General features: G+C 27.5%; 1 protein-coding gene across 4 annotated transcripts in view; it reads left to right on the top strand.

Annotated features, from left to right (window-relative positions):
• LOC132919956 (uncharacterized) overlaps positions 1-27,086 on the top strand; it is a 32,848-nt gene extending 5,762 nt beyond the window's left edge. The window contains exons 1-3 of one of the 4 annotated variants that reach the window (XM_060981915.1): positions 8,435-8,798; positions 10,850-11,245; positions 25,645-27,086. In XM_060981915.1, the coding sequence (XP_060837898.1) occupies positions 11,024-11,245; positions 25,645-26,094 (672 nt within the window). In that variant the 5' untranslated portion in view covers positions 8,435-8,798; positions 10,850-11,023 and the 3' untranslated portion in view covers positions 26,095-27,086. Of the gene's footprint in view, positions 1-8,434; positions 8,799-10,846; positions 11,246-25,644 lie in introns of those variants that run through there. The other 3 variants (XM_060981914.1, XM_060981913.1, XM_060981912.1) reach the window with 3 other exon arrangements.
• Positions 27,087-27,639: the final 553 nt, after the last annotated feature.

The following is a 27,639-nucleotide window of genomic DNA, read 5'->3' as shown; positions in this document are numbered from 1 at the left end:
TATTTTATTGAATTTTCCAGTAATTAATTAAACTAATAGATAGAAGCATCTAGTTCTTTGTGTTGTAAGTGTTTTAATTATCTTAAAGGGAAATGTGACAGAAATAATACTATTTTCAATTAAATATATTTTAAATAATCTTAAGCTTTTTATTTTTTTTTTAAATAAAATAAATCTTTGGTGTAAATTCATTTGATATAATGTATTTATATATTCCGTTTACAGACTCAAAGTGCAAATCATATATTCTCATATGCATATAATAATATCATCGTTTATCATAATTCTGATTTATTAAAAAGTTTATATATTATATTATGCATAGAACTTTTTTAATGTAAAATTGTTTGAATTATTAACTTGTACTACTTATCTTACCTTTTATGGACATTTGTATTTTTTTTAAACTGAATAATACGAAAGTGTAAAGTTAGTTATTATTTTAATAATAAACACATAATATGGATTATAATCGAGTACGAAATTAAATTAAAGATTATATACTACTATGTCATTGCAGTGTATAATGTGTCAATATATCTGCATATACATTTGGATTGTTATATATATATATATATATATATGTTCATTCATAACTTGCATACTTTTTTCACCAATTTTGATAACAAAACATCAAGGTCACCTCAATATGTATACTGTGCCGTCGCCGTTGGATACCGATTATGCTTTTTTACAACCATTTATTTATCGTTACTTGTCATATGCGTAGGTACCAGGTAAATTAGAAACAAGGTTGATTTATTTCAAATGTTTTATGAGGGTCATAATAGATTCAATTAATATCTTTTAATACCCTATATCATAAAATTGAACGAATTTTCCAAAATTATTTTTATAAAAAATAAAAAGCTGTATTATGTATTACGGCTATTATTTCAAGTAAAATAACTAATAAGTCCACCCTTGAACAACATAATATTAAAATAGTATGCATTTATGTATTTTAATAAAAACTAATCGACAAATTACTTTATATACAGATAATGATTCACCCTCTTCTTTAGTAATGAATTTATTCACATTCTGATTTTTGTAATTTTTAAGCTTATCCGTTAACTGTTTTTTTATACATATATTTTTGCAATTTTAAGTACCTATATAATATATTTTATGCCATTTAAAGAGTGTGTAGTGTTGCAAACTTTTGTTTATCAAATGAAAATTACGTTTTTTATTTGTAAATTATTGTTAAGCAGATGATTTTTTTAATATTAATCTACGTATATAAATTGAAACTTAAAGGAATAGTTTCTGAATTATTAAACTGCATGTACTATATTGGAAATAAGAATAATAATCAATAGTGACAGACTTAAATATATAGTGGCTATATTATGGTATGAAAATTATATAAAATAATAATTGATATTAAAATTTTATAATTTTTAAATAATATTGTCTTGGAATATCAAAGATACTACTCATCTGAACTCTGGATTTTGATTAAGATGTATCAACCGTTTCAATAAAAATAATCTTCTACTTAGTAATAGCTACTGTAAATCATTTATATTTAAATTATAATGTAAACAATATAAACTACAAATTATTAAAGAAAATTAATATAAGTATTCATATAGTATAGCATCATTGAGTATACTGGTATAATGTATAGCAAGTTTATACAAACTATATTCAATGCCAAATTGTAATTAATGTTAAGATACTAAAAATATAAATATAGAGGTGTACCATCTAGGTACATATATATTTCATGATTTATTTATATTTTTCTTCCCGTATTTTTGTATTAAGTAATTGAAAAAGCCAACATAAAACATTATACACTGTATAATATGAATATGAAAAATAAATCAATTCTATTCCTGTTATACTTTATACAAAATAAAATATAAATAATTAACAACGAGTGAATAAAATATGATTTTGTTAAATTAATTTTACTTATAAAAATAAATAGTACCTAAGCTTGGAAAGCATCACATAGAATAAGCAAACATAATAATTAATAAACTTTGAAAAAGTTTGATATTTAATGCACTATAAAGACATGACATAAAATTAATACGTTATTTATATTTTACGTAATTGTGGAAATTCATTAAACCTAGTAGATAATAATCAGTTAAGTTATGTTTTTTATGTTTAAAACATAAAAAAAAATCGTTTGAACTTTTCTAATTTAAATTTAATAGTGCAGTATAAGTATAACATTGTACATTTTTAATTTCTGTTTACCTATATATTATAGTATTATGTATTTTTGAAAATCAAATTTTATCATTTGTGTAATGTGTTGAATAATTATTCGTCTATGAGTTATATAAAAAAACAGTGATTCAGTAGTCATAAGATAATGAAAAACTATGACAAACTTCAGATTACAAATTCTTAATATCTTAATTATGACGCATAACGGTTTATGAATCACTCAATCGTATCATGATTTATATGGTTAGTTCCTGTAGGTAATAAAAATTAAATCTACCTAACGTAGGATTAAACTTGAACCCATCCGGATGTCAAAGTAACTGTTCATCTCAGACAAAGAGTTATAAAATGAAAGTAAATGTATAAACTGTGAGGCTAATGACTGTATTAAGTCATTTTTGCAAGGTCGATATTTAGTTTTTATGTTACACTTTTTCTATGAATCTATATATTGTTTAATATGCCAAATTTATTGTCAATATTTATTAATTATCATCATTCATCAATAACTGTTTTAAAGGTTATCGTCAGCTAAGTATTGATTCTGCAATATTTCGATGATATAGGTAATGTTACATCATTAATATAATTTTATATTAGCTTAAAAAACTTTGTAATTCACTTAGTATGCTTATCAGACTTTTTTTATAATTTAATAATGAATCTTCCTAATCAAATCTTGATTTTAGGGATTTTGAAGTAAGTATATCAAATATATTTTAACATTTATATTTTATATACCATTTAAGAAGTGTCCTTTGGCGATACCAACTTTTTTTTTAATAACAAAAATAGTGGTTTCTTTATTGTAGATCCTTGAGTGCGTACTTTTTTTGAAAACGTTGATGATTTATAAATTGAATGTCAAATGAGCAATTTGTGTGTGAAAAAACTAAGGAGTAATGATAATTACCTCATTTAAATAAAATACCCAAAAATATACTCCTTATTTTAAACAATTTTAGTTTATAATAACAAAACATTTATCAATGAAAAAACATTTTCCTAACCGGTTTGATTATAATTTAAAACTTAACATTTATAAATAAAACGTGTTTATGTAAGTTATTGTCAATACTTTCTTAGATATTTATATAAATAAAAAAACCAACTGAATACAATTTTTAGCTATAAATGTTTGCTTTTATTTTTTTTTGAATGATAACTGCAAGAATTTATTTAAAAAAAAAGTATTTACCTAATGAGATAATTATATTTATAGTATGTATAGAATAGCTTTTCATGTTGTTTATGTATACGACACTCCAATTTTGAAAATATTAATAATATTTAATAGGTAATAATATTATAGTATTAAAATATGTGTACCTACTAAAGAAATAATAATATCATATTTATATTTTATAGCTATAATTGTACATATTATAATCAAATGTCCATAATAACTGATCACCATAAAATACCCTGATCTAATTACATATTATTCTATAACTATATTCTTTATCTACTGCTTAAAAATGAATTATCTTATCCCGTCGATAGTGTGTATAAACAAACCATTACAATTAAACATTTAGCTGTATATTGTAATAAGGACTATAGATAATAAGAATAGGCTAATTTAAATCCCCGTAATTTTATTTTCTTATATTGCCGCTTAACATAAGTGATACCACGGGTATTAGTGCATTGATACATTGACTAAATCAACATTAAAAGTTAATACCACTATCTGTTAATAGTATAATTATTTACATTAAACTAAAAATTATGTAGTATGGACTATGGAATTCAATATTAATACATTACTTAACATTCTTATTATTTTTTTATTCATGATGAAAAGTTTATGAATAAATTAAATTATGAGGTAGATATATATTGGACTTACATTACCTACTGATTTTTTTTAAAATAAATCTAGATACTCGTATGTTTTATTTTTATAAAAAAAAGTTTACTAGCCTTCATTTTTACTTAGACTTTAGATAATAGTATGTCTTTGCAAGGTCAAGGTATTACGAGTTTCTTAAAAAACACACCTTCCTAGTTATATATAAAACTTTTTTTATTTAATTGTATTTTTTAATTTCTTGTATACCAACACAACCAATAAGAGTTTATTTGCCATATCTAATTTTTATTTTTATACTACTTATGTACAATACAGTGATAAAAATTTAAACGTATTCAATTAATCACAGCTTATAAATATTATAAAATATGTATAAAATTCGTAAGCTGTTAACATTACCAACTTATGTTGTTGTACTACGGAATTAATATATTTATGTTTTGATATTATTTTAATGTTTACATTTTATGAAAATGCAATATACACATAACATAAATTTGTTAATCCAATCGCATTTGGAGTCATTTTTTAAATTTTTAGTAATTAATATTTACAATGAAATATTAAGATTTATCATTTTTATATTTGAAATTCTAAATAAAAGAAAAGTAAATAATTCTTATAACTAATCAATTCACAGTTTTATTTTACTAATCATAATATAAACATAACATTATATTATTTTTATTTAATAGATAAAAAAACAGTTCAACAGAGTAAAAATTAATTTAAATTTCATTAAGAATAATCTTTTTAATTAATTTTAATACACAAATAGGTATATTAAATAACTAATTAGAATGTTTTCTTAAGATACAAGAATGTAAATTTGAGCTGTTATCGAATGTTTTTTAAAAATTATCGAAGGCTAACATCATCAACATATAAATATATGTCAGCATAACCACGGAAATATTAGAATATATAATATACTGCACAGTGTATACATACATTATGTATTTAATTAAAAACACAATCTTTTACTATATTCTGTGCAGCATAAAATTTCAATCGAGATCAAACTCTCCGCTACCTACCGTTCTGTGCTGACCTAACCTAATCCAACCCATTGGCATAACTATACTTACATATAAATATCAAGAGGGGCTAATTTTATAAGAACTTGTCTTTCGATGAACACAATAAAGAGTCAAACTATAATGATATAGATAACTACAAATATTTCACAAATTATTTTAGAATTTTTGATTCAGACACATTCCTCTTAGATTTATCTTAAAAAGGTAATAATATATAAATGGTGATAAATTAAAAATAATAATGGATAGCACTAAAATACCAATGCATTGTAAAATTCTGGGAAATTAATGAATGCGGATCGGCTTTCCAAACGACGTTGATAAAATAACTAGGAAATAAAATAAAAACAAAACAAAACAAATCGAAAAGAGAATTGATAGCAAGATCTGATGAGTTAATAGTAATAACAAATAAAACTCAAATTTTCTTTTAATTGCCATCATAAAAATAGAATGAGCAAAGTTGTAATAAATTGACTCATAATACATAGTTCACTCCAAATTTTTCCACTGGCAATTAATGAATAAAGAAAGAGAAAAAACTTCTTGGTAGTTTGCATTGTCAATTAAGTAAATATTCATAAAACGTAATTATTAACTTGTTATTTATCAAATAGTAATAAAAATAAAAATAAATGTAATTTTAGCACTAGCTACTAAGACTTACTCTCAATCATAAAAAAAATAATAACAATAATAATACACTACTAGCAGAGTATAGCAATGCAAGACGAATGCCCACTATGACTCTCTACAACTTGTTAGTACTTAATTTTTCAGGTTATGGTTCTCAACAATAAAAAAAAAAAAAAAAATAAGTGTCATAATTTATGGAATATTATTTTTCTGTATTTATTCACTTAGTTGATAATGCAATAATATTTACAATAATTTTCGATGTGTATTAATATTTAATATACTTATTTATCAATATTATAAAAAAAATCACTTTCCCTTTAATTCGTAAAATATGTATTAATGTTTAAGATTTTAAATCTAATTTAACTATTTTATAAATATAAAATCATAAAAACATTTTAAATATTTCTTGAATTATGTTTTCATTTAAATACATTTAAATATTGCTATAGCAATCTAATTTTACACCATATTCAAAATACTTTAAACTTTAAAATATTGAATAAAATAATTTCTTTTTTATTAACATCCATATAAAACAAAGGTTACAAATTAAATAATATAGGTGGCTAGAGATATTTAGTGATAATAGTGAATCCCATATTTCCGGATCACATTAAAAGTGCCGGATTTTCGCTAAATATGACACATTTATATTGTATTAGGGATTACCTTGTACCTAATGCATGAAATAAAATTTAAATTACTATACTACATTGCACATTACAACCTACTATTAAAGAATTAGTCAACCAAATAGTTAATAAACCGAATGTAGACACATAAATGTATTGTTTCAATTATAAAATTACCTATAGTATTATTTAAAATAATAACAGTCAAAATAATATATAATGTACTTAATAAGGTATATTAATTACCTATACAACAAATATATTATATATTTATATAAGCACTGAAAAATTTTAAAAATACCTTTAAATTTTAAAATAGTATTATGTGTTTACTAATAAAAATAAATACATCATATCATTTTTAGTTATTATAAAGTAAATATTATTATTCATTAGGTAGGTATTATTTTTAAAACAGTATGTAATTCAAATCTGTAATTATTCAAAAATTAACATTTTCCAAGTATTATACTTTTTGTTGTGTATATTAAATTAATAATAATAATTTCAAAAATCTTCTTGTTATTTTGACTTTTCGATGTATAAAAATCGAATTTCGAATAAAGTTACTTCACTCCATTCCGCTCGTCTAAACTTTGAATACTCAATCGAGTTCTATACAAACATATTGTGCTATTCTTATAATATATATTATTTTTAAATTGTATTGGTCTTTCAATGTAATAAATTGAACTAGTGCAATACGTTTTTTATCTTGCTTAAAATACTTTTATAAATATAACCATACAAAATAAATTTAATTTTCAATAAAATGATTGATTTATAAGTGCACATTTTAATTGGTGACAAAAATATCAAATGTGATTTTTAATAGGTAATTGGTGTATTTAGTTAATAGTTATATTTTCATATTTTCTTTAGGGACAGGACACTTATTGTTATAAGCCTAGTATGTGTAAATCTGACCCTGCGTATAAGGTGTAGTAAAAAACTATATAGTATTTTTACACATACGATTTGTTTTTATGTATAGGGCATAGATAGGTATATTTTAGTCTATGCACCCAACAGGCTATGAACAAATAATATCAAACATAATTTGTACGTGTAGATTTTAGGTTGTAAAATACTAATATTACTGAATAAACATTGATAAATACTGAATTAATGAATTAAAAAATTGTATATGTGATTAAAATAGTTTTTGTTCAAATATTTATGACAATTTATAATCATAATATTATTATATAGTGGATTTTTGTTATTTAATACATTCCAGAATAAGTGGCTATTTATGAAGTTATTTTTATAATATGTTCATTGCCTTTATTTTTTATAATAATAAATTATGCAATTCACAAGGGATACTACTTGTATCTATTATTCTTTTAAAGGTCAATTGTTCATTTTTTTACTCACCTAACGCTTTTATAGTAAATTCTAATATTTGTATCGTCCTCTCTAAGTCTTAAAAATTACATGGCAACTTTCATATGTTTAAATGGCAACCTATGTATATATACAATATATATTTTAAATTCTCGAAAAGATTATGTATTATATTATTATACTATCATAATATTAAATTAATATATAGAAAATATGATTTATTAATTATTTAGTAATTTATTTAAAAATAGATAATAATAATTACGCATCCTCATTTATTTTTCTTGTACAAATAATAAATAAATATTTGTGTAATGTATACAATCGTATGACGTATATATATATCAGTTAACACGCATACTAATTATAACAAATTAACAATTAAAATTTGGATAGTGTTGTATGACGTATGAGATCTCTTAATAACATTTACCTATATCAAAACGTAAACTTATATAATAATTTATTCCTAAGCGACGAACATTTTACTTTTTTACGTATTGTTATTGTTGTATTGTTACATCTATATAGGTATTATTTTGTTTGCGTACAAATTGTTTGTAATTAGGTGCATCATCAAAATACTGTACATGTATATGGTACATGTAAATAAATTATGTAGGTATAGTTGACGTTTACACAAAGTCAAGGTGTCGGTAAAAACTATTAACCTTTATTAGAAGAAAACATCTGATAACAATATAAGAGATTAAGAAATATCCCACTTATAGACCATAAATTAAAACTTAATATCAGTAACAACCGCAGACGGGTTAGATAAAAACGTTTTGTACGAATGAGAGAAATAAGGAACCAATTGAATTTAAATCGCATATGTGTATTGTTATGTTAAAGTTAAACGTAACTGTAGTCAAAATAGTATTATTCATTGTTTTTAAAGGCTGTTAATAGTTTAATACTTAATTGTGTCTTTACAATCGTGTTATTAGTACAAAAATATGTGTTAAAAGTCAAAACTAAATTAAAACGTTATTTTCTAAATAATTCAATTACACCAATTGTTTGACGTGAAACTTTCTACAGAGAATTTGGAATATTATTCTACTCGTTTATTACATCATTGTTTTAATCTACTAGTAGTTGAGAAAAACTATGGTATTTCAAGTAGGTGTCATCACATTACGAAAATATAATATTTTAGCTTCTAATACATTTTTGTACTTTTTAATAATTTTTGTTAATTTTTATTTTGCTTGGACATAAGCGTGCTACATACATTTAGATTATTGTAATTATATATTTATATTGTAAACAAATTGTACACATCCATGAAAAATAAAAATGACAAAATTAATATTATTAAGTAATACTACATTCATATTTTTTTGAATTTATAATAATATACAATTTGTATATAATATAAATTATAAATTACTGTTATGATTCATTTTTATTCTTATTATTTATTTGCATGGAAATGTAACTTATATCTACTAACACTAAAAATGCTCATTAACTTTAATTTCACGCTTATTATTCATATTTTATTTTATTTTTGTACAATACTCAATCAACTTTAGGTAAACCCTTATTAACCAAGAATTATTTTTTAAGTACGATGACGATTTTATTATATGATACAATATATTATACAATATTTCACATTCGAATTAGTAGATATTCGCCCTAATATAAGTATTCCTTTACTATTTTATTGTGCGTTTGTACGTACAATACTACGTATTATTTACTTGATCTGTGTAATGAACATTTCATTTTATACGTTTGTAGTTCATTATTTCCTAGTGGGGTATTAAATAATAGAGTTTCACGCAGTAAACTGCAATAAAATATTAGACATATAAATTGTTTAGCGAATCGCCTTGTACCTGCATTATATAGGTTAATACTAATATGAAAAGCTAATATCAAAAACAATTAAAGTACGGGTATATATAATGCATATCTATTTTGTATGGGTACTCAATACGTATACGTCTCACTTAATTACTGTTTTATCATTTACATGTATACCTGCAATGTTATAAAATGTAAAATTTCCATTTATGAAATTAATTAGTAAATTATATAAATATTATGGACTGATTGCAATCGTTAGTTTTCGTTGGAGAAAAATATCGCTGAACATTATAATAATATATTCGTGAAATGAGTTTTAAATAATAGTTACTCTATTCACATTGGTTTTTATTGTGTGTATATTGTTAGGAAGTGATACTAATAGTGCGTGAAGCGCTACGCGTTTAGTGAACCGTGAAGGTGTCTGCAGGCTACAGCAAACGGCTGCTGCTGTATCAAGTGACGATTGACAAAAGGAAAGCAAATCAAAAAAGAAGAAATCACTTTTTTTTATAAAAAAAAAATTTGGTTCATTCACCTTAGGTTTTCACGTAGGTACTTACTGTTTTCGTGAACCGTTCAACTATTATGATAAAACTGTTTTTTTTTTTTGCCAGAACTGAAATTATGTAGATACCTCACAACCTAATACAATGCCATCATTGTAATATTTACATGAAGGTAGTAGGTACTCTCGTGTGCTATGTACAGTTATTTTCACTGGCGATTAGCGGGCAATTTAATAATGTGTTTCTGAAAAAATGAAGTATATTTTATTATAAAAATATGAAAATCGGTTATTTCATTATTTGTATTCGTAAAATGTACGTTTTTAGTAAAATAATCAGTCGACCGGATCGTCCGGATCATAAAATTTACACACGACGAGTCTAAAATTTAAATAAAGGCACCTAAATAATATTGATTAAAGTGTTAATATATTTATTTTTTAAATCTACATAATAATATACATATTTTAATAATATTATTGTGCAATGTATTTATGCTTAAACGTATACTTATATTAAACTCGATCGCGAAATCTACGCCACGATTGTCACGTATTATGACATACCTATACGGCTATACCTATATAACAATATTTGTATAGAACACGACGAGTAGGTACACAACATAAAATTTGTATTTTTTTTGGCAAAAATTCTATGGAAAATAACGCGATCTGTCGACCAACAAACGTTAGGTACAGCCTATTTTATTACATAACAATAATATATGCGTAGGAATTAACGATTATTATTATTATATTCTGTTTTTGAAAATGTGCAAATCGACATGGCGTTCAGTAGTTTGACTCACTATACATCCGTGTTTTCGTATTATTGTTTCAGCAGCCGCTGCCGCAGCAACAACTGCCGCCGGCGCGATAGCAGCCGACTGAATAATATTATTAAAATACGATTTACTGGAAACAACTGTTGCGGCGACAACAGGCAACAACTGTGCGAACGACGGTGGTTGACGACGACGACGAAAACGACACAATCGCCGAGACCGCACACCCGGAAATGGCGCTGATCGTCCCGGAAGAATCGCAACGGCCGTACCGGTTCGGCATGACGTTGGTGTGCATCGGCGCCCTGTTCAACTGGCTCGGGCTGGCCGACCACCACACGAAACCCGTGCCGGCTGTCCGGTACATCGGCGTCGGTCTGGTCGCCTCGGGCGCCGTGCTCATATGCATGGCCATGTGCTTTTGGATGAACAGCGTGCGCGACGACGAAGACGATGTGAGTATTAATATAATATGTCGTACCTGTGTATAATGCACTATGAATGATATCGTTAGAACGTGTGGGCGCACGAGGTCGATATAATATAATAAATCGATTTTTTTTCTTCGAAAATCCGCTTTCTCATAGGTATATATGTATAATATATGTACGAGATAGGATATTGTTGCATAATATACGTTTGGTTTGCAACGCTCGCAAACAACCGCATGCACAGTACTGTTATATAAAGAAAAGTCCAGAACTAAATAAGTCTATAAGATGCGATAGAGAGCAACACGATTTGCGAATTTGTTATTTAATAATGGTCCCATAAATAGCGCATTTCGGTCGTTGACTGGAATGTTAAAGGCGAAAGGTTAGGTGACTATTATAAAATAATATGATACTACAGCATTGTATAATTATAATATTGTATACTAAATATGTATAGTGAATAAAAGTACCCGCCATTATATGATTTAAGTCTTAACATCACGTCTCATTTGTCACACCTTGGTTTTGATAATTCACTTATATCCTATTATATACATATTATGTTTTTTTTTTTTTTTTTAAGAGAGTTGCTTAACTGTTTTTTACAACCTACAAGTAAAACCACACTACTACTAAGTCTAAAATGTATACATTTTAAAAGAAATATTTATTTAAAAGAAAATCCAATGCCATTGTTTGTTATTTGGAAGTTTATATAATACGTCTTAATAAAAACATAAATTTAGTTCAGAACAAAAAAATGTAACAAAGTAAAAAGATTATAACTTTAAAATTGATTCTTAGCCGAAATTGAGTACGTTAAGTTGCTTAAAACAAAAATAAATTTAAGACAACGCAAAAAACTTTATTAGTTTTTATACTTGACAATAATTAAAAAAGAAAAAATGGCAAGTTTAATTTTTGGTTTTAGATTTGTTAATTAACCTGAATAATTTAATATTTTGAGATACCCCCTTTTGATTGTAAGCCCACGATAATTCAATAATACTATCATTAGGTAAGTGTATAATTTAGTCATATAAAAGGCTTTAAACAACGTCTATAAAATTGGACCATTTCCGTCACTTTGCAATCATTAGATAAAAAAATTAACTTACTATAAAAACCAAGTGTGGACTTGAATAAGAAAGAAAATAAGAAGAATAAGGACAGTATAGTAAGAACTCTTAAATTGTTCAGTCTTAGCTTTTAAGTAAAATTAAAAAAAAATTACTATTATTGCGATTTGCAAAACACCCTTCAAATTTTGGATCAAGCTGTAAAATCGACGATTTTTTTCTATACTAAACATTTGATCTTCTATAATTAAGTCACGTTGGAAAATTCTTCTTAGTAAACAATCTCCAAACTATTTGATATTTTTAGTAATTCTTAAACATTTTTAAATCTTTTTTAATTTTCTATAACTCTTATATTGTATGACTATGTAAATTATATAATAATAGAGCTATAATGTTAAAGTATGTTTGAAAAATGACTCATTAAAATAATTTATTTTATGTCCGGATAAGTGAAAAACTTGATTTTTGTATCACTCTATTCTTAGTACTTTTGGTGACCTCGTTATAACTAATAAGCAATTTTGAATAATTCAAAACGAGTTTGTATTACTATCGTTTTAAATTTAAAAGCGATGCTTATAATTAAATACATTCGTAGGTATATTATATATTGTCTACCTTCATGATTAATTAATTTACGAATTGAATTCTAAGCAGTTTCGTCGAATTTGAATACAACTTATGTAGCTAAATTCTTATTAAAGCCTATAAGTGATCATAGATTTCAATCTAATCATTCGTTACGTCTATATTTCCAATTGCTACGATATAAAAAAAACATGCGTTTATATATAATATATATTATTTCCTGATGTTTATACATGTGAATTTAGCTTCAGGTTTTTGGTAGTTTATTTTAGTTACGATATTCTTGAAAGACAATCCCATTTCGCTAACACAAATACACAATTCTGACAAATATCCAATCTCTAATTGAGCTATACATTATTTATAGTTAATGGAACTCACTACACGACACATTTACCACCCTAAAAAGTATCACTGTACCAAAAATGGTTATTGATTACCTTGAAAGAAAAATAAAATAACTTTCGTCGCCGTTATAGAAGCACCATTTCGTTATATGATAGGAAACTATGAATTTAACATGAAATATTCAATAAGATTTCTGTGTTTTTTTTCGCGTAAGTGGGCAGGTGATGATCGCTATTTATCATGTGGATAACTACTTCGTTAATTTCCCAGACTATCTGTTCTGATAACAAAACCCGATTTTCAGTTATTATAATAATATTACGTAACGCGTTGCTGCCGGTAACATCCAACATTGTGTTATTATTGGTAAAAATCATTTAATGATATTTATTTTGAAAAACTTTTAATAGTCGATTAGCAAGAGGGGGCGGGCTTCAGGATATCATCAGAAAACTATCATTATTCCACTTCACGAATATAATATTGTTGTATTCTGCAGGCGGTGTATGTAATAAATAATGACCGCTGCGACCAGTAATGGAAATTATTATCAATGTAACCTTCAAATTGAAAATAATCTAAATACCTTATGAGACAGTAAAGTTTCGTTTACCGGCGAGTAGTTATTGCATTTTATATAATTTCTCAACGCGATACGCGAAAATACATTATATTATTGTGTATTATACTCACGATATCCAATATATTATGACAATTATCATACAACCCTATATAATTAAAATTAAACACCGCACTATTAGTAATTACGCATAAGCATTACTGCTGACCAATAGGTTTTTTTAGTTATAACTTATAGGTATTAGTGAATAGTTTATGTAATAATATGTAGGAAATTACTATAACACGTTTGAACGCGCAGTTCCAACGAAACAATTTTTTGATCAGGAACAATAAATTTTATACATCTACCATTAGATACATAAACGTGAATACCTGGTAAGATAATATTTATTGTTAGAATGTTCAATGCTCCCGTAAATTCGTTCGATGACCTACGCTTGTAATATTATTAAGATTCGAATATTAGCATAGATGTGCCCTCATTGCACTGCCCACACAAGTAGACGTGTCTATTGTTCTGCACGAGCCATGTGCATTATAATAAACCTTCTGGATTAACTAGGTATAATAGAGTTATTTTGTTCCTATAATTTCTTTGTTTTTTTCAATAAATATTCAAAATATCTTTTACATTAAAAAATTCAAATTCAACGCTCTTATAGATCGTTGTTCAGCGTTAAATATTATTGTTCAGTATAACATACTCTCATAATTTATTGTACAAAATATACCTATTATGTTCATAATATAATTATCTTTTGAAGTTTAACCACATCTTTGAAATTTAAGTATTCTCAATTTTTTCTAATAACTCAACTCGACCAACAATAATAGACCCATATTAATTAGCTCGAGGGCATGTTTTAATTAAAAAATAGATTTTCATCGCTTGAAAATTCGAAGTAAACGACGAATTCAGTAATAATACTAATGATTTTTCTTTGAATAAAGTTCAAGTCAAATATAGTTATACAGATATATTTAAAATACATATTATTATAAGCGTGGTAATTATGAGCACACTAACCATTAACAAAATTGCCTGTGCATGTTTATATGTTATAGGTAATGTATTTAAATCTAAAAATAATTTTTCGGGATACCAAAACTGCCAGCGTGATGAAAGTTATCGAACAGACACAATACGTATTTAAACATTATAATATATATTATGTGGTACACGGATTCCTAATAATTGAATATGAATATTATTGACTAAAAATATTGTTTATAATATATTTGTGACAAATATTATTGTAAAACAGTTTAGTATTCATAATATTTTACATTAATTGTAGGCTGTAGCCCGTAGGACAACAAGATCAAACGGTAGACACTCGGAGCAACATAACATATTGTTCGTAATGGTCATGCTAGCTATAATAAAACTCAATAACAGTTGTTATTGCCGGTATTGTATCAAATAAATTTATTAAAAATATCTTTAATCGTTCGTTGACCGTATGATGCAATTATTTTTTGTTGACACCTCTTGTCTTCTTCATTGACATTGAAATTTAAATACTATAAATACAGTTCAATTAATTATAATATGATATAATAATAATTTTTTTTTTTGTTGAATAAAATGAAATAAATAATTTTATTTAAACAACACAATATATAACCAACCACTTATCGTGTTCGATTTTCACGAATAATGATATATTATATTTTGATATAGTAAAATCGGTCAATCAAACAAATTTCTTATACCTACCTATATGTTGGATATTTAGTTTATAGGCAAAACGCATTTAGGACAGTCGATATTGTAGGTAGGTTCGAATACGCCACTCAACACTAATTATTGATGCTGATTGTAAAATCAGATATGGTATTACATTCTCTATTCTCAGCTAGGTATGTATGCTTGGAAAATAATGATATTATATTTATAACACTTGACATTTTTTATATTAAGACATTTGTTTTTGAATAAAGACCGTAACACACTTAATAGACAATAAGTTAGAATTATTACCAACTTGGATTAAATAAACAGTTTATAACGATGTCTTCCTATATTACTTTATACATTAGTAAGTATATTACCTTATAATGTATAATATTTCTAATGTATAGAACTGATCAAGTTTCGTTATGCTATTTAATTTTTTTATTTCTTATACCGACCAAATTATCCTAGAACGATTGAATATAATTGGTTTTGAAACGTATTAAAAAAAAAATTTATACATTGCTTCACTGCGTTTAGGTGTACACTGTAGGACCGTACACAAATAGGTACACTGAATAGTTGGTGCACAATGAGATATCGGAATAAATAATAACGATAACAATGTAATTTGTACACACTTTTACTGACCTAAAATACGTTTCTCTTCCTTGATTCGTGACTTATTAATTATTATTAAGTACCTATATAACTACTAACCAACTAGGTAGTAAAGGTAGTTATAAATATAGATACCCATACCTATATTATATTATGTTATAATATGTTTCAGATGGAATGTATAGTCTATACTCTCAGTTTCAAATCAGTATCATCTAAAATAATATACATTTATAATAAAACAAACAACTTACGATAATCGATATAACGTTAAAAAATAATACACCCTTATGATATAATGTTAGAATCAAAGTATAACCGCGACTGCACTCGTTATAATATATAATAATAAAGAAAATTTATAGCTACTATAGTATAATATTGTGGTAACATAGGTGTTAAAAAAAACCGTCACGTGTTCAGATGATATGTGCAACATCTGCACCTAATACGCATACATATCTATAAACAATATAATTTATTTATTAAAATGCAATAATTAATTACCGACAATTGCAGCAGTAGCAAATAATGTTTGCAGATCTTTGCAATACAATATAATTTTATAGACGCGTCCAGCCGTATAGTTAAACCAGCTATTATAATAGTTGTATAGGTATACTATATTATAGCCTATAATAGCTGTAACTATCGCGGTATAATAATAATAATTAAAACCATGTAAGTAGTCGAAGCGTGTTTCGAGTTGTTTCAAAATAGTGTTTTCGACATTTCCTGGTGTGCAAATAAAATGAACCGCCGTCAAATCTGCGAATATCCTGCAAACGAGCGAAACAAAATAGTATACTTATTATTATTATTATTATCATATACATCGTAACACGCATGTCTGTACACGAAATGATATTTTATTATAAATTGTAATCCGCGATCCGTGGCTGCAGAGGATACGCTGATAATAATATATTTTATTGTTATACGATATGGTATTACATTATGATGCTTGGCACATTTCCAACGTCGTTGTGAATCGCCACGAAATTAATTTTTACACGTGTGTCGCGATGCGTGTGTGTTTGCGATGCGTCTTACAGACGACGATCGAGTGTCTTATAGGTAGAGGTACCTATAATAATAATAATGATAGTAAATGTATACCTATTATGCGGCATGTTGTACGGCGTTGTTCAATTTATATATTATTATTATTATTATTATTATACGTTTTACGACAGTTTACAGCGCGCACCGATAGAAATACGCCTCGACGATATCATTGCTGTATAATATTATTATGCTTCGCGCAGGCACACAACGGTGACGGCCGCCGTCGCGCGTCGTTTCGAAAATATAAATATAATTTACATTATCTCGGTCGAGTGATACGCACGTGTCAACGTGAGTACAGTGCCGGTATCGGTGACCGTGTGTGGCGTGGCGTTTAATATAATATGTGTATAATATAAGTATAATATACATTTTTATCGAGTGCAGTAATATTATATTGCACAAGTGCTTCTGGGCGGTTAAAGAGAAGAAATAAATGACGAGGGCGCGGCGTTGATATATTATAATACAATAGATACCTATGTACTTTTTTATTTCCGTTCGGTGGTATTAATAGAATAATGGCCAATCAATAGTATACGGGAAATGATTCAATAAAAAAAATAATAATAATATATCATACGATACCGGCGAGCTAATTTAAACACAATGGTGTAACCTGCAGAACATCCTAATCAATTTCTCACGGATATTAATAAAGTATTCTCACGAGCGACAAATAAGAAATAAATAAGTATTATCTATCTTTGCTGGTAATATATTTTAATATTTACCTAAAATTATACTTGTTGAAAACAATGAAGTTCATAGTTTCGCTTGAACTTGGCTCTGCAAATGTTGTGATTAGTATAGCGGCGCAACAATAGAGCTCTAATTTTTATTGTTGTTTTTATTTGGGAGGGGGGTGGGGGTTGAAGGTCACGAACAATCAGAACCTAAGTAAAACTGCAGTAAAACACTAAAAACAACGCTTTAGTCGATGGTACGATTTAAAAATATGATTGTTGGAGAGTAATTACCAATGCCTAGTATTATAACTTAATTATACTTATAATAAACTATAATATTATGTTATAAAATAATCACTTTATAGGTATAACATTATACATATTATTAAAATTTATAATACAACGATAATCGATTTATTCTGTATCTGGGTTGTAACTTGAAACAGATGATAAAAACATTTTTTTCAAAGTTAAATTCAAAGTATTAGTTATTCATTTTGAATCAATGTTTAGGTACGAGTTCGAAGATTAATATCTGATAATGATGTACATTTATGATATTGTAGACATAAACTAATTCATATACAATTATGTAGATCGATCTGAAAAAAAACGAACCGCATAATAGTTACACCCTATTATAATATTAATGTTTAATATAAACCGTAGGTTATGGAACAGGAAACTATATAAATTACTTTTAGATAATATACGTATATTTTTCAACAAATAATTAGATCCCCGGGTTACCTGTATGGTTATAAAAAAAAAACAAAACGTTTTAAAATGTTTTAATCGAGAATCGCCAGATTGACCGACACGAACAAGGCTAATGCACTCGTAGATCTGTTCGCGGGCGGGTGTGTGTGTGTGTATTTGTGTGCATAATGTATATTATAGTACACAGTATACACACTCATAACGTCGTGCTACGAAAAGTCTTTCTCCTGCAGAAAGACCTTCGTTCAAGGCAATTTGGCAACTGTTACCGGGCGAGACGAAAACGTGTTGTGTTACCGCATCGCCGAGCGTGACGTCAATATAAACTAATATAAAGTATTTTTTACCTTTTTGTACAATGATATTTAGCTACTGTAGGTCCGAGCCTCCCACGAGGATACTACCGACAAGTCTTTTACTTGGGACATTTTTCGTCCGGCTAGTTTTTTTTTTGTAGAAAATGTCGATGTTCTAGAACCGCAGTAGGTACCTATATATCACAATTTAATTGTATTAAATGCAAATCACATTGTTTTTATTCCATGTAATATGAATAAGTAGTAATTCTTTAGCTTTTCGACTTTATAATTAAAATGTCAAAAACTTAGAAGTTAGAATACAATAACGGTGCCATGGAGCCAAGGAAATGTCCCTAGAAAATGTACGTACCTACTTAATGTTATAACTTTTATGCTTTAAAGTTTGAACGATTGTAACCAATAAATTATTGGTTAAATGTTTGATGTTTGAATATAGGCATAAATAATTATTACATACAAAATCGACATCGTTTTCTGCAAAATTATAATATTAACATACTCGAGAGTACAAAATTAAAAATGATATTTTAAGTTTAATAAGTATAACTAAAGCTTAAGACCTAACTCAATTGTATTTTAGAAAATAAACTGTTTGTACCTCGAGGTACAATATAAGTAGGTATATTATAATTTATAATATAAGATAATAGAGAAAAAAACGTAATACATTTTGAACCTATACTGATCGCTTTCCCCATAAAATATCCAAATAAAAGTTTTTCAGTTTTTATCTTATAAAATATATTTACAATCCATAAAGTCATAATACAATTGATAAATTTATTTTATAAAAGTTATTAAAATAACAGAAAATTTTTTTTTCAAAAAAAAAACTAATTATATGATTTGACAAGAATATAAACTAGTGTACAAAACTCTCCGTTTTGTTCTACACATTATCACAGCCATCATCTGTGCGTATTGCATATTCGCATGTAAGTTATAATAAGTGTATACGTTTATTATTGTTTAAATATACATATATATATTTTTATGGTTTATTTTTGGAGAAGTATTATCCGGAAGTATCTGTATACATATAAGATTGTTTTGACCGCATTAATTAGTATAATCCGACAACTTTGCATTTCCTCCCGCGGCGTTTTTGCAATCACCATATTTAGTATAAACGTAAATGCATTCATCATGTCGTTCTGTTGTGTTTTCAACTTGCATTGAAACACATCGAAATCGAATTTGTATGAATGTATTTATATTATATAAGTGCGTTATCAAAGGTCAATACACCGATGAAGCAGTCTATATACTTTGTTCTTCGCGTATTATCTATTGTCTAATATTAAAACTTAAAAGGTTACAAATATATATTGTGTATGTTAAGTAATTCTATAATTTCAGAAGAATCACCTATGGTACACATTAAAAATAAATTTATACAGTCACTAAATTATAGACTCGAATCAGTCCTTATAATTTGAAGTCTCGGGTTAAACATATTTTGCGTGGTTGAAAATATATAATATAATAATATGCATTGTAGCTGCATATATACGTAGGTAGAATGTAGATACTAGATAATATAACTATAACTATATAATAATTATAGGTCACTTCTCAAAAATCGATTTTGTTTTACTATAATTCTCGATTAATATTATTATTTATCGTTTTATTCAGGATTTGTATAAATATAGTACAGTACAGAGTACATTCAATACAAACCACGGGGGTGTTTTTAGTTATTGCCGCAGGTTTATTATTTGGTATCCATGTTGCTATTAACTAGTGCTACTCATCTAAACTTTAAAAAATACTTTTAAGTTAAAAGTGATTAACTAATCGTTCAAAATTTTATTTTAAATAATATCAAAATTTCAGAAAATTCGGGATATGAAATTAAAACAGTGAGATAACGAGTTCTTATAAAATAATTAGTATATTTGTATATAGTATTGTCAGTCTTAAGGTTCGTTAATATCTGAATAGTTATTAGTTAATTTTCGAAACTATTATTGATTAAATATTATATATAGTAATATAGTATGGTCATAGAATACAGGATTCTAAAAAGTCAACCTTTACTGCTTTACTGGAATTATATCAACGTCATAAAATACTTGTTAGACCTTTTTGTGTGACGATGTGAATGTCAAACATTTTGAAGTAGCCCGTGAAAATTGGCCAGACATAAATTTGACACACTTTCAAAATACATTGAAATTGTACTCTAGAGTCTAGAGTATAGCTAGATATACAATAGTAAATAATAATGAACGATCGAACACCATACACGAACACGCATCCTGTTTTAGTGATAATATTAATTTATCAAAAAAATAATCGTCATTAAAATAACGAAAAAATAACGCACCTATATTTTTACTGACACAATTAGAATCTTTTTTTAGGAATCCAATGAATACATTACCTACCTATATAACAGAAGTTAAAAAGTACTATTTATAGACTTTTAACGTGGGTAGTATACCTATATGTACTATGTATATTTGATATTTGTGCATATGGTATGAATAAATACATTTATCGTTATCGGTTATTATCGATTTTAAAGGCACTATATAATTATACATAAACATATATGACAAAAACAAATTAAATATAAACCACATATTCGAGGGCATCTCGCGTGTATATCTTTAAATAATTATTATTCTACAGCTTTCATTTTTTTCGAATAAAAATCAAATAATAATCGTTAAGTTCAGCGTAATAACAAGAAAATTAAATAATAATATCATTATTACGTGCGTTCAATTTTATATTTTAAGCATTAGTATAATTCTTTATAAATGTATATTTTATACAAACATTGTACTATACATAGGTATAGCTTGCTAGCATCGAAATCATTTCCCATTCGTATTTTATCGATCTGTCTGCGCGTGAACATGTTTTTTCTACCACGCGATTACACATATAACCTTAAGATAACAAACCTTGGTGCAACATCCTCTTAAGCACCTACACTCAAAAAAAATAGCTGAAATTACACTAAATGTAGCAATATCCATTCTCAACCGTGTTATTGTGTAAACACATACTGCAGCAGTTATACATAATATATAAGCTATAAAATAGTATAATAATATACAATACGGAATTAATATGACCTATCACTTTTACGACATTTTTATTATTGAAAATTCACCTGTTACTATTGTCCCTGTATAATAAGTCCATAATTATCCAAAATATAGGTAGGTAGGTACACAATTCTATTAAATTAAATATTAAATTCTCGTTGATCTTGAATATTATAGTACATAAAAGACAGCGATAATAATTAGTTCTATAAGTTCTATTACACATAAACACAAATTGTTGTTGACTATAGTTTTGTAGCTATTGATAATTGATATTATTATAGTTTGTATTATATATATATTATATGCAATTATATTTTATATTGCAGGCCTACTATAAGTCGTAAGTTGAAAAAAAAATCATTTCTTTATAATTTTTTTTTTTATGAGGACGCTACACCGCATTTATAGTGTTGTCTTCGTCTTACAAACGTATAATATTACACATTTTACGTTCTTAATAATCCATTTAACTCATTTATAATTAACTACATTACATTGCATTAACCTAATATCAAATTTAAAAGCAAGAATATTATCTAGTGAATGTCACGAGTTTTTTTTAATCAAAAAGAAGTTATTGACATTTTAAAATTTACAAACAATTTAAAATATTAAAATGTTCAAAATACATAATTTTAAACCATGGATATTTTCATAAAATCATCGAATATAATAATACATTATTGCTATACGCGGCTGCAGTGTGCCACCGACTGTTGCAGCAGCACGAGTGAACGGTGTGTTTAATATTATTCTCGCGGAATTCAACTAATTTTGACACGACGTATAGTTCAAGGCGAGGCTCACCCAATTACTATTTTCGACTTCCGTAGAGATCAACTGTTAAAGTATTCTACAACTTACAAGTATATAGGTGTGCGATTAACGAGGTGCGAGAACTGCCGTCAATTATTTATTATCACAAACCGAAATAGACATGTTAGTGTGTTACCTATAAACATTGTACACAGCATTCAGTAGCCTAAAGTAGGTACCCCACAAAGCTGCTATATGGTACCTTTAGTTAAAAAAATTGCATAAATCTTTAATAAACAAACATGCAGCACGGCCAGTACGTCAAACTATTATTTTCGTTGCGATAAATTTGTATGACGTAACTTAATATTTAATAATATTATTATTATTAAAAAATAATTGACCACCGTGTATATTTTTAACAACGCTTTGCAGACGACGATGATATTACATAAAAAAAAAACTATTCTGAACGCTTGTACGCAATAAATATATATTTTCATTATTATTGTATATTTTTACACCTTTCAAGTTCATCGAAACGATCTTGAAAACAGTAGTACTACCTGTCGAAGCAATGTTATGTCACAATTTTTTTGCTAACGAGTATGAACATCATTGTGTGCCTGTAATATACTTGTGCGTATAGTGACTGTAGAAAAAACAGCTTTTATTTTTTGTATGACGTGCTGTTATATTACGTATTATTAATAATAATAATATTAAAACAATGAGACTATGAAAACTATCGTTGCCTTATAATAATATGTTTAGATAAGCCTTGATGGTTATGTACTGAATTATTTCAGATTTGACAGTTTTTTTTTTTTTTGACAAAAATGTAATAATATTAATTATTATAAAATAAACGAAAGATACTGTTGTTATTAAATTAAACTTTTTATAGGTAGGCAATATATAGTAACATCAGTAAAACCATATATTTAGCTTTCGATAAAAAAAAAACGAAAAATGCTTATTGATATCGATTAATATTTTAACGGAGTATTATTTAAAAAAATTATATTATCTATTTATATAAGTAGGTAGTTATACATAAAAGGGTTCAGGTATGTATAGAACTACGAACTAAAAGGATTATAGCCCACAGCGCAGTATCGAAAATGTTTTAATATAATGAGGATGCTATTTATAGTATTTTCATTTATATAAAAAGTTTTCACGTTTTGAAGTTGTACCAATAAACATGAAATAATACGAAAATATTAATTTTAAACCAAATTAAGGTTAATACTAGAATGTATATAATAAATTTACATTCATTATTACCTGTGCCGATTGTAAATTTACTGGATTACCACTTATTATTCCCATAGTACTGCAGTACCAATTTATTTAACATTTTAATTACGTAAACTAATATGTTTTATATTTTCTTTTATAATTTCTCTAAAGATTAAACAATTAAAAAAAAAAATTTTACTCGTGTAACGACACGACGTTTGTTTGCACTTCCAGTTAATTTTCCAGTCACGCTATTGACCAATAAGGTTCAATACTTCAATCTATTTAGCTAATGGCTATACAATACATATATACATATATTTATATTAATTTATAAACAAAGGTTGTTATTTTTACATTTACATAACCCTATCGTGCCGTGTCGTGTAATATAAGTAGGTAATATACTAAATATATATCTATTTACACGATACGTCCTATTAAAATATTCTATATCGTTGGTCCGGTTTGTAATTGTAAAAAATATATGTTATAATATGATGAAATTAGAAAAAAAAATCTCCCATTATTTTCGGTCAAATGAATTTAACTTGCAATTACACCTATAATACGTCTAAGTGTATCAATAGTTTTATTGTTTTATGCGCACTTACATAGGCTACACACCTTTATGATGCATACATGGAGGTATCTATATTCTTTTATATTGATTCAGATGTTGTGGCAGCTTTATGTTTTTCAAATACTCAAATGATGATTAATAATTGCTATATGATGTACAGAGTGATTCTCCTAACGTACCCACTCCCATCTTTCTTTAAATAACTAATTTAAATTCAGGTTTTGGGATTTTTCAGAAGATTGGTGGGTATCACTTAGCACTGAATTTTCAATTACTTAACATTTTTATACCATTTAAGGAGTGCCCTATTGTAATGCCAACTTTTTTTATTCAAATAAGAATCGCCCTCTTCCACAGTATCTAAATGGAAATTATGCTAGAAGGTTTTGAATTATTTAACTTTGTGTATTAAAGATAATATAGGTCCGCGATAATAAGTTTGGAAGATACTGCAGCTTAATTAATAATTAATATTAAAAATCTAATAACATTTTATAACTTATTAACATTTTCTGATTATAATTAAGACTTTTTTTATGAATAATTATTATCGTTAGTATATACCTTCAAATACACATTATACATTTTAATAACTTATGGAAGCTTATATTATAGCTTATAAGATTTTTAAGTATAGGTAAGATCCATTAACTTTAAATATCCAAAATCATGGATAATAATTACATTTTCTAATTTTGTGTACCTATATATGTATATTATGACTTATGACTGATCGTATACTAATTATTAGTCACATCCTCCATAGTCCAATATTATTAATTTTAACAACAATAATTATATACAGGCGCATACTGCATTGTGTTGATCGTTTATATATTTTTTAATACTTAAATCATTGTGGACCGATTTCTCATATAGACTGCAGTGCTTTTACATATTTGTTCGCATTATAGTATAACACTGCCTGCAGGAACTTTACGTACTCTGGGGACGATCCTGCAAAAAAGTCGCCCGCACACGATAATCCATTCTAATTCTATAAACTAATATTGGAGAAGAGTACCTATCATTTATTAAAATTGACGGTTTTTTTTTTTCGTTTTGTCCTCAGGAGTCGATCGACCACATCCACGTGATATCACTGGACCCGCCTGTGCGGCTGGACGAGAAGCCGCCGGATTACGCTTCGGTGGTGGACTTGCCACCGCCCAGTTACGACGACGCGATCAAGTTGGACCCGCAGCGGCTGATGGACAGGGGCCACCGGACGGCGACGGACACCTGTTCCGTGACGGTGGTGCCGGCGGACGAGTGCGACAAGACGTCGGGCGGGAACGAGACGGCCGACACCGCGGCGTCGCAGCCGACCACGAAGCTGGCGCAGGCCATCCGGAAGAGCATACGCGACATACGCAAGCAGCTGACGAACACCGTGAGCGACGGGGCGGCGGCGGACGTCGAACAACAGCAACACCAGCAGAGCGGTTCCGCGGTCGTCCATCACTGCGACGCCGTTCCGGCCGCCCTCCGCAAGTCATCGGACGCGCCGGCCACCGACTAGCGCGCGACATCGCACTGCACCGTCGTCGTCGTTGCCGATGATTGTATTGATATTGTATTTATTGCAATACACACACCGGCAATCGTACACGCCTGCGATATTGTCGTTGCCGCCGCGTCGTGTGGTCGCGGTCCGCGCGCGTGCCTCGCGCCGACGCGTCTTCTCTCACAAGACTGAAATCACAAAACATTAATATATATATCTAATATTATATTATTGTGTGTGGGTATATACCTACGATTTGATTGCGATTCGTAATCGTACGCGTTTGCACCCGTTTACCTATGTATTACGATGATATTATTATTATTATTATTATTATTATTGTACAGTTAAGGTCCATCATATTATTATTATTATTATTATTATTAATTATTATTATGTTGTCGCGGTCGGTTTTGCGCGCGTTTCGCGGTTCTCCGATCGCGCCCGACGCTGCCGCTGCTCCTGTTACCTATACACACACACCTTCACTCGATATTTTTTTACGATCGTCGTGCGATATGATATTATATTAACTATATATTATTATTGTAGTCATCGTTATAATATTATTATTATGTTATTATGTATAGAATATAATATATTATGATGCCTACCCGCCGTGATATTATATTGTCGTTCTCGCGAGACGTACCTACCCAATATTATTATAATGATGTTGGCAAGTCGATAGAATAAAATAACGCCTACGAAATATAGTCGATTCCTGTGTACGAAATTATACATTGTAATAATATTAAATATACATATATAAATATATATACAGCGAGAGAGAGAGAGAGGTATATATTATTGTTGCCGTCGACGAGTACAAAATATATTTATGTTATAATAATATACACATACATAGAAATAAAAAATGTTCAAGCGTCACGCCACGTACAATTTGTGTTGAGACGGTGCGTGAACCATCTGTTTAATTTCACCTCTTCTTTCCATTATTGTGTACGTACCTGTTTTGTAATAATATAAATTATAATATATTATGATGTTTTGCATATTATAATTTATAATAATACATACCTATCCGTCAGAACCTCAGAGGTCGGACCGTGTCACTGCAGAGTTTATATTTTTATAATACACCTACCCACGACTGCACGTCTGCACAAGTACGATTTGCATAGGTACCACGTCGACGTCTACAATGTTTTTTGACTATTTTACGTACCCGTACGATACGTGATTGTTATTTTTAACGATTTTAAATAATAATATTTTATTACCTACATAATATATTAATATACAGTCATAAAACTCGATTTAAAAAAAAAATCATCATCATAGTTCATTGTTAACGGTCTGATAGCATAATTATTACTATGAAGTTTTTTCAACCGTGTTTGATTATAACTGGTATTTAGGTCATAGATTACTATGATAAATTTGAAATAATTTTTTAATTTCAGTTCATAGACGTTAAATAATGATCGTATGCAACTGCAATAAAATACAATCTTAAAATAGATTTGTATCATTTATGTACACTAAATACCTATTTATTAAATAACTATAAATTATAATTAATATAGAGTAACAATG

This window comes from Rhopalosiphum padi, chromosome 2 (assembly GCF_020882245.1).
Source record: "Rhopalosiphum padi isolate XX-2018 chromosome 2, ASM2088224v1, whole genome shotgun sequence".
Classification (NCBI taxonomy): Eukaryota; Metazoa; Arthropoda; class Insecta; order Hemiptera; family Aphididae; genus Rhopalosiphum; species Rhopalosiphum padi.
Note: the sequence above shows the minus strand (reverse complement) of the source record. Positions and strands in the feature narration are given on the sequence as shown.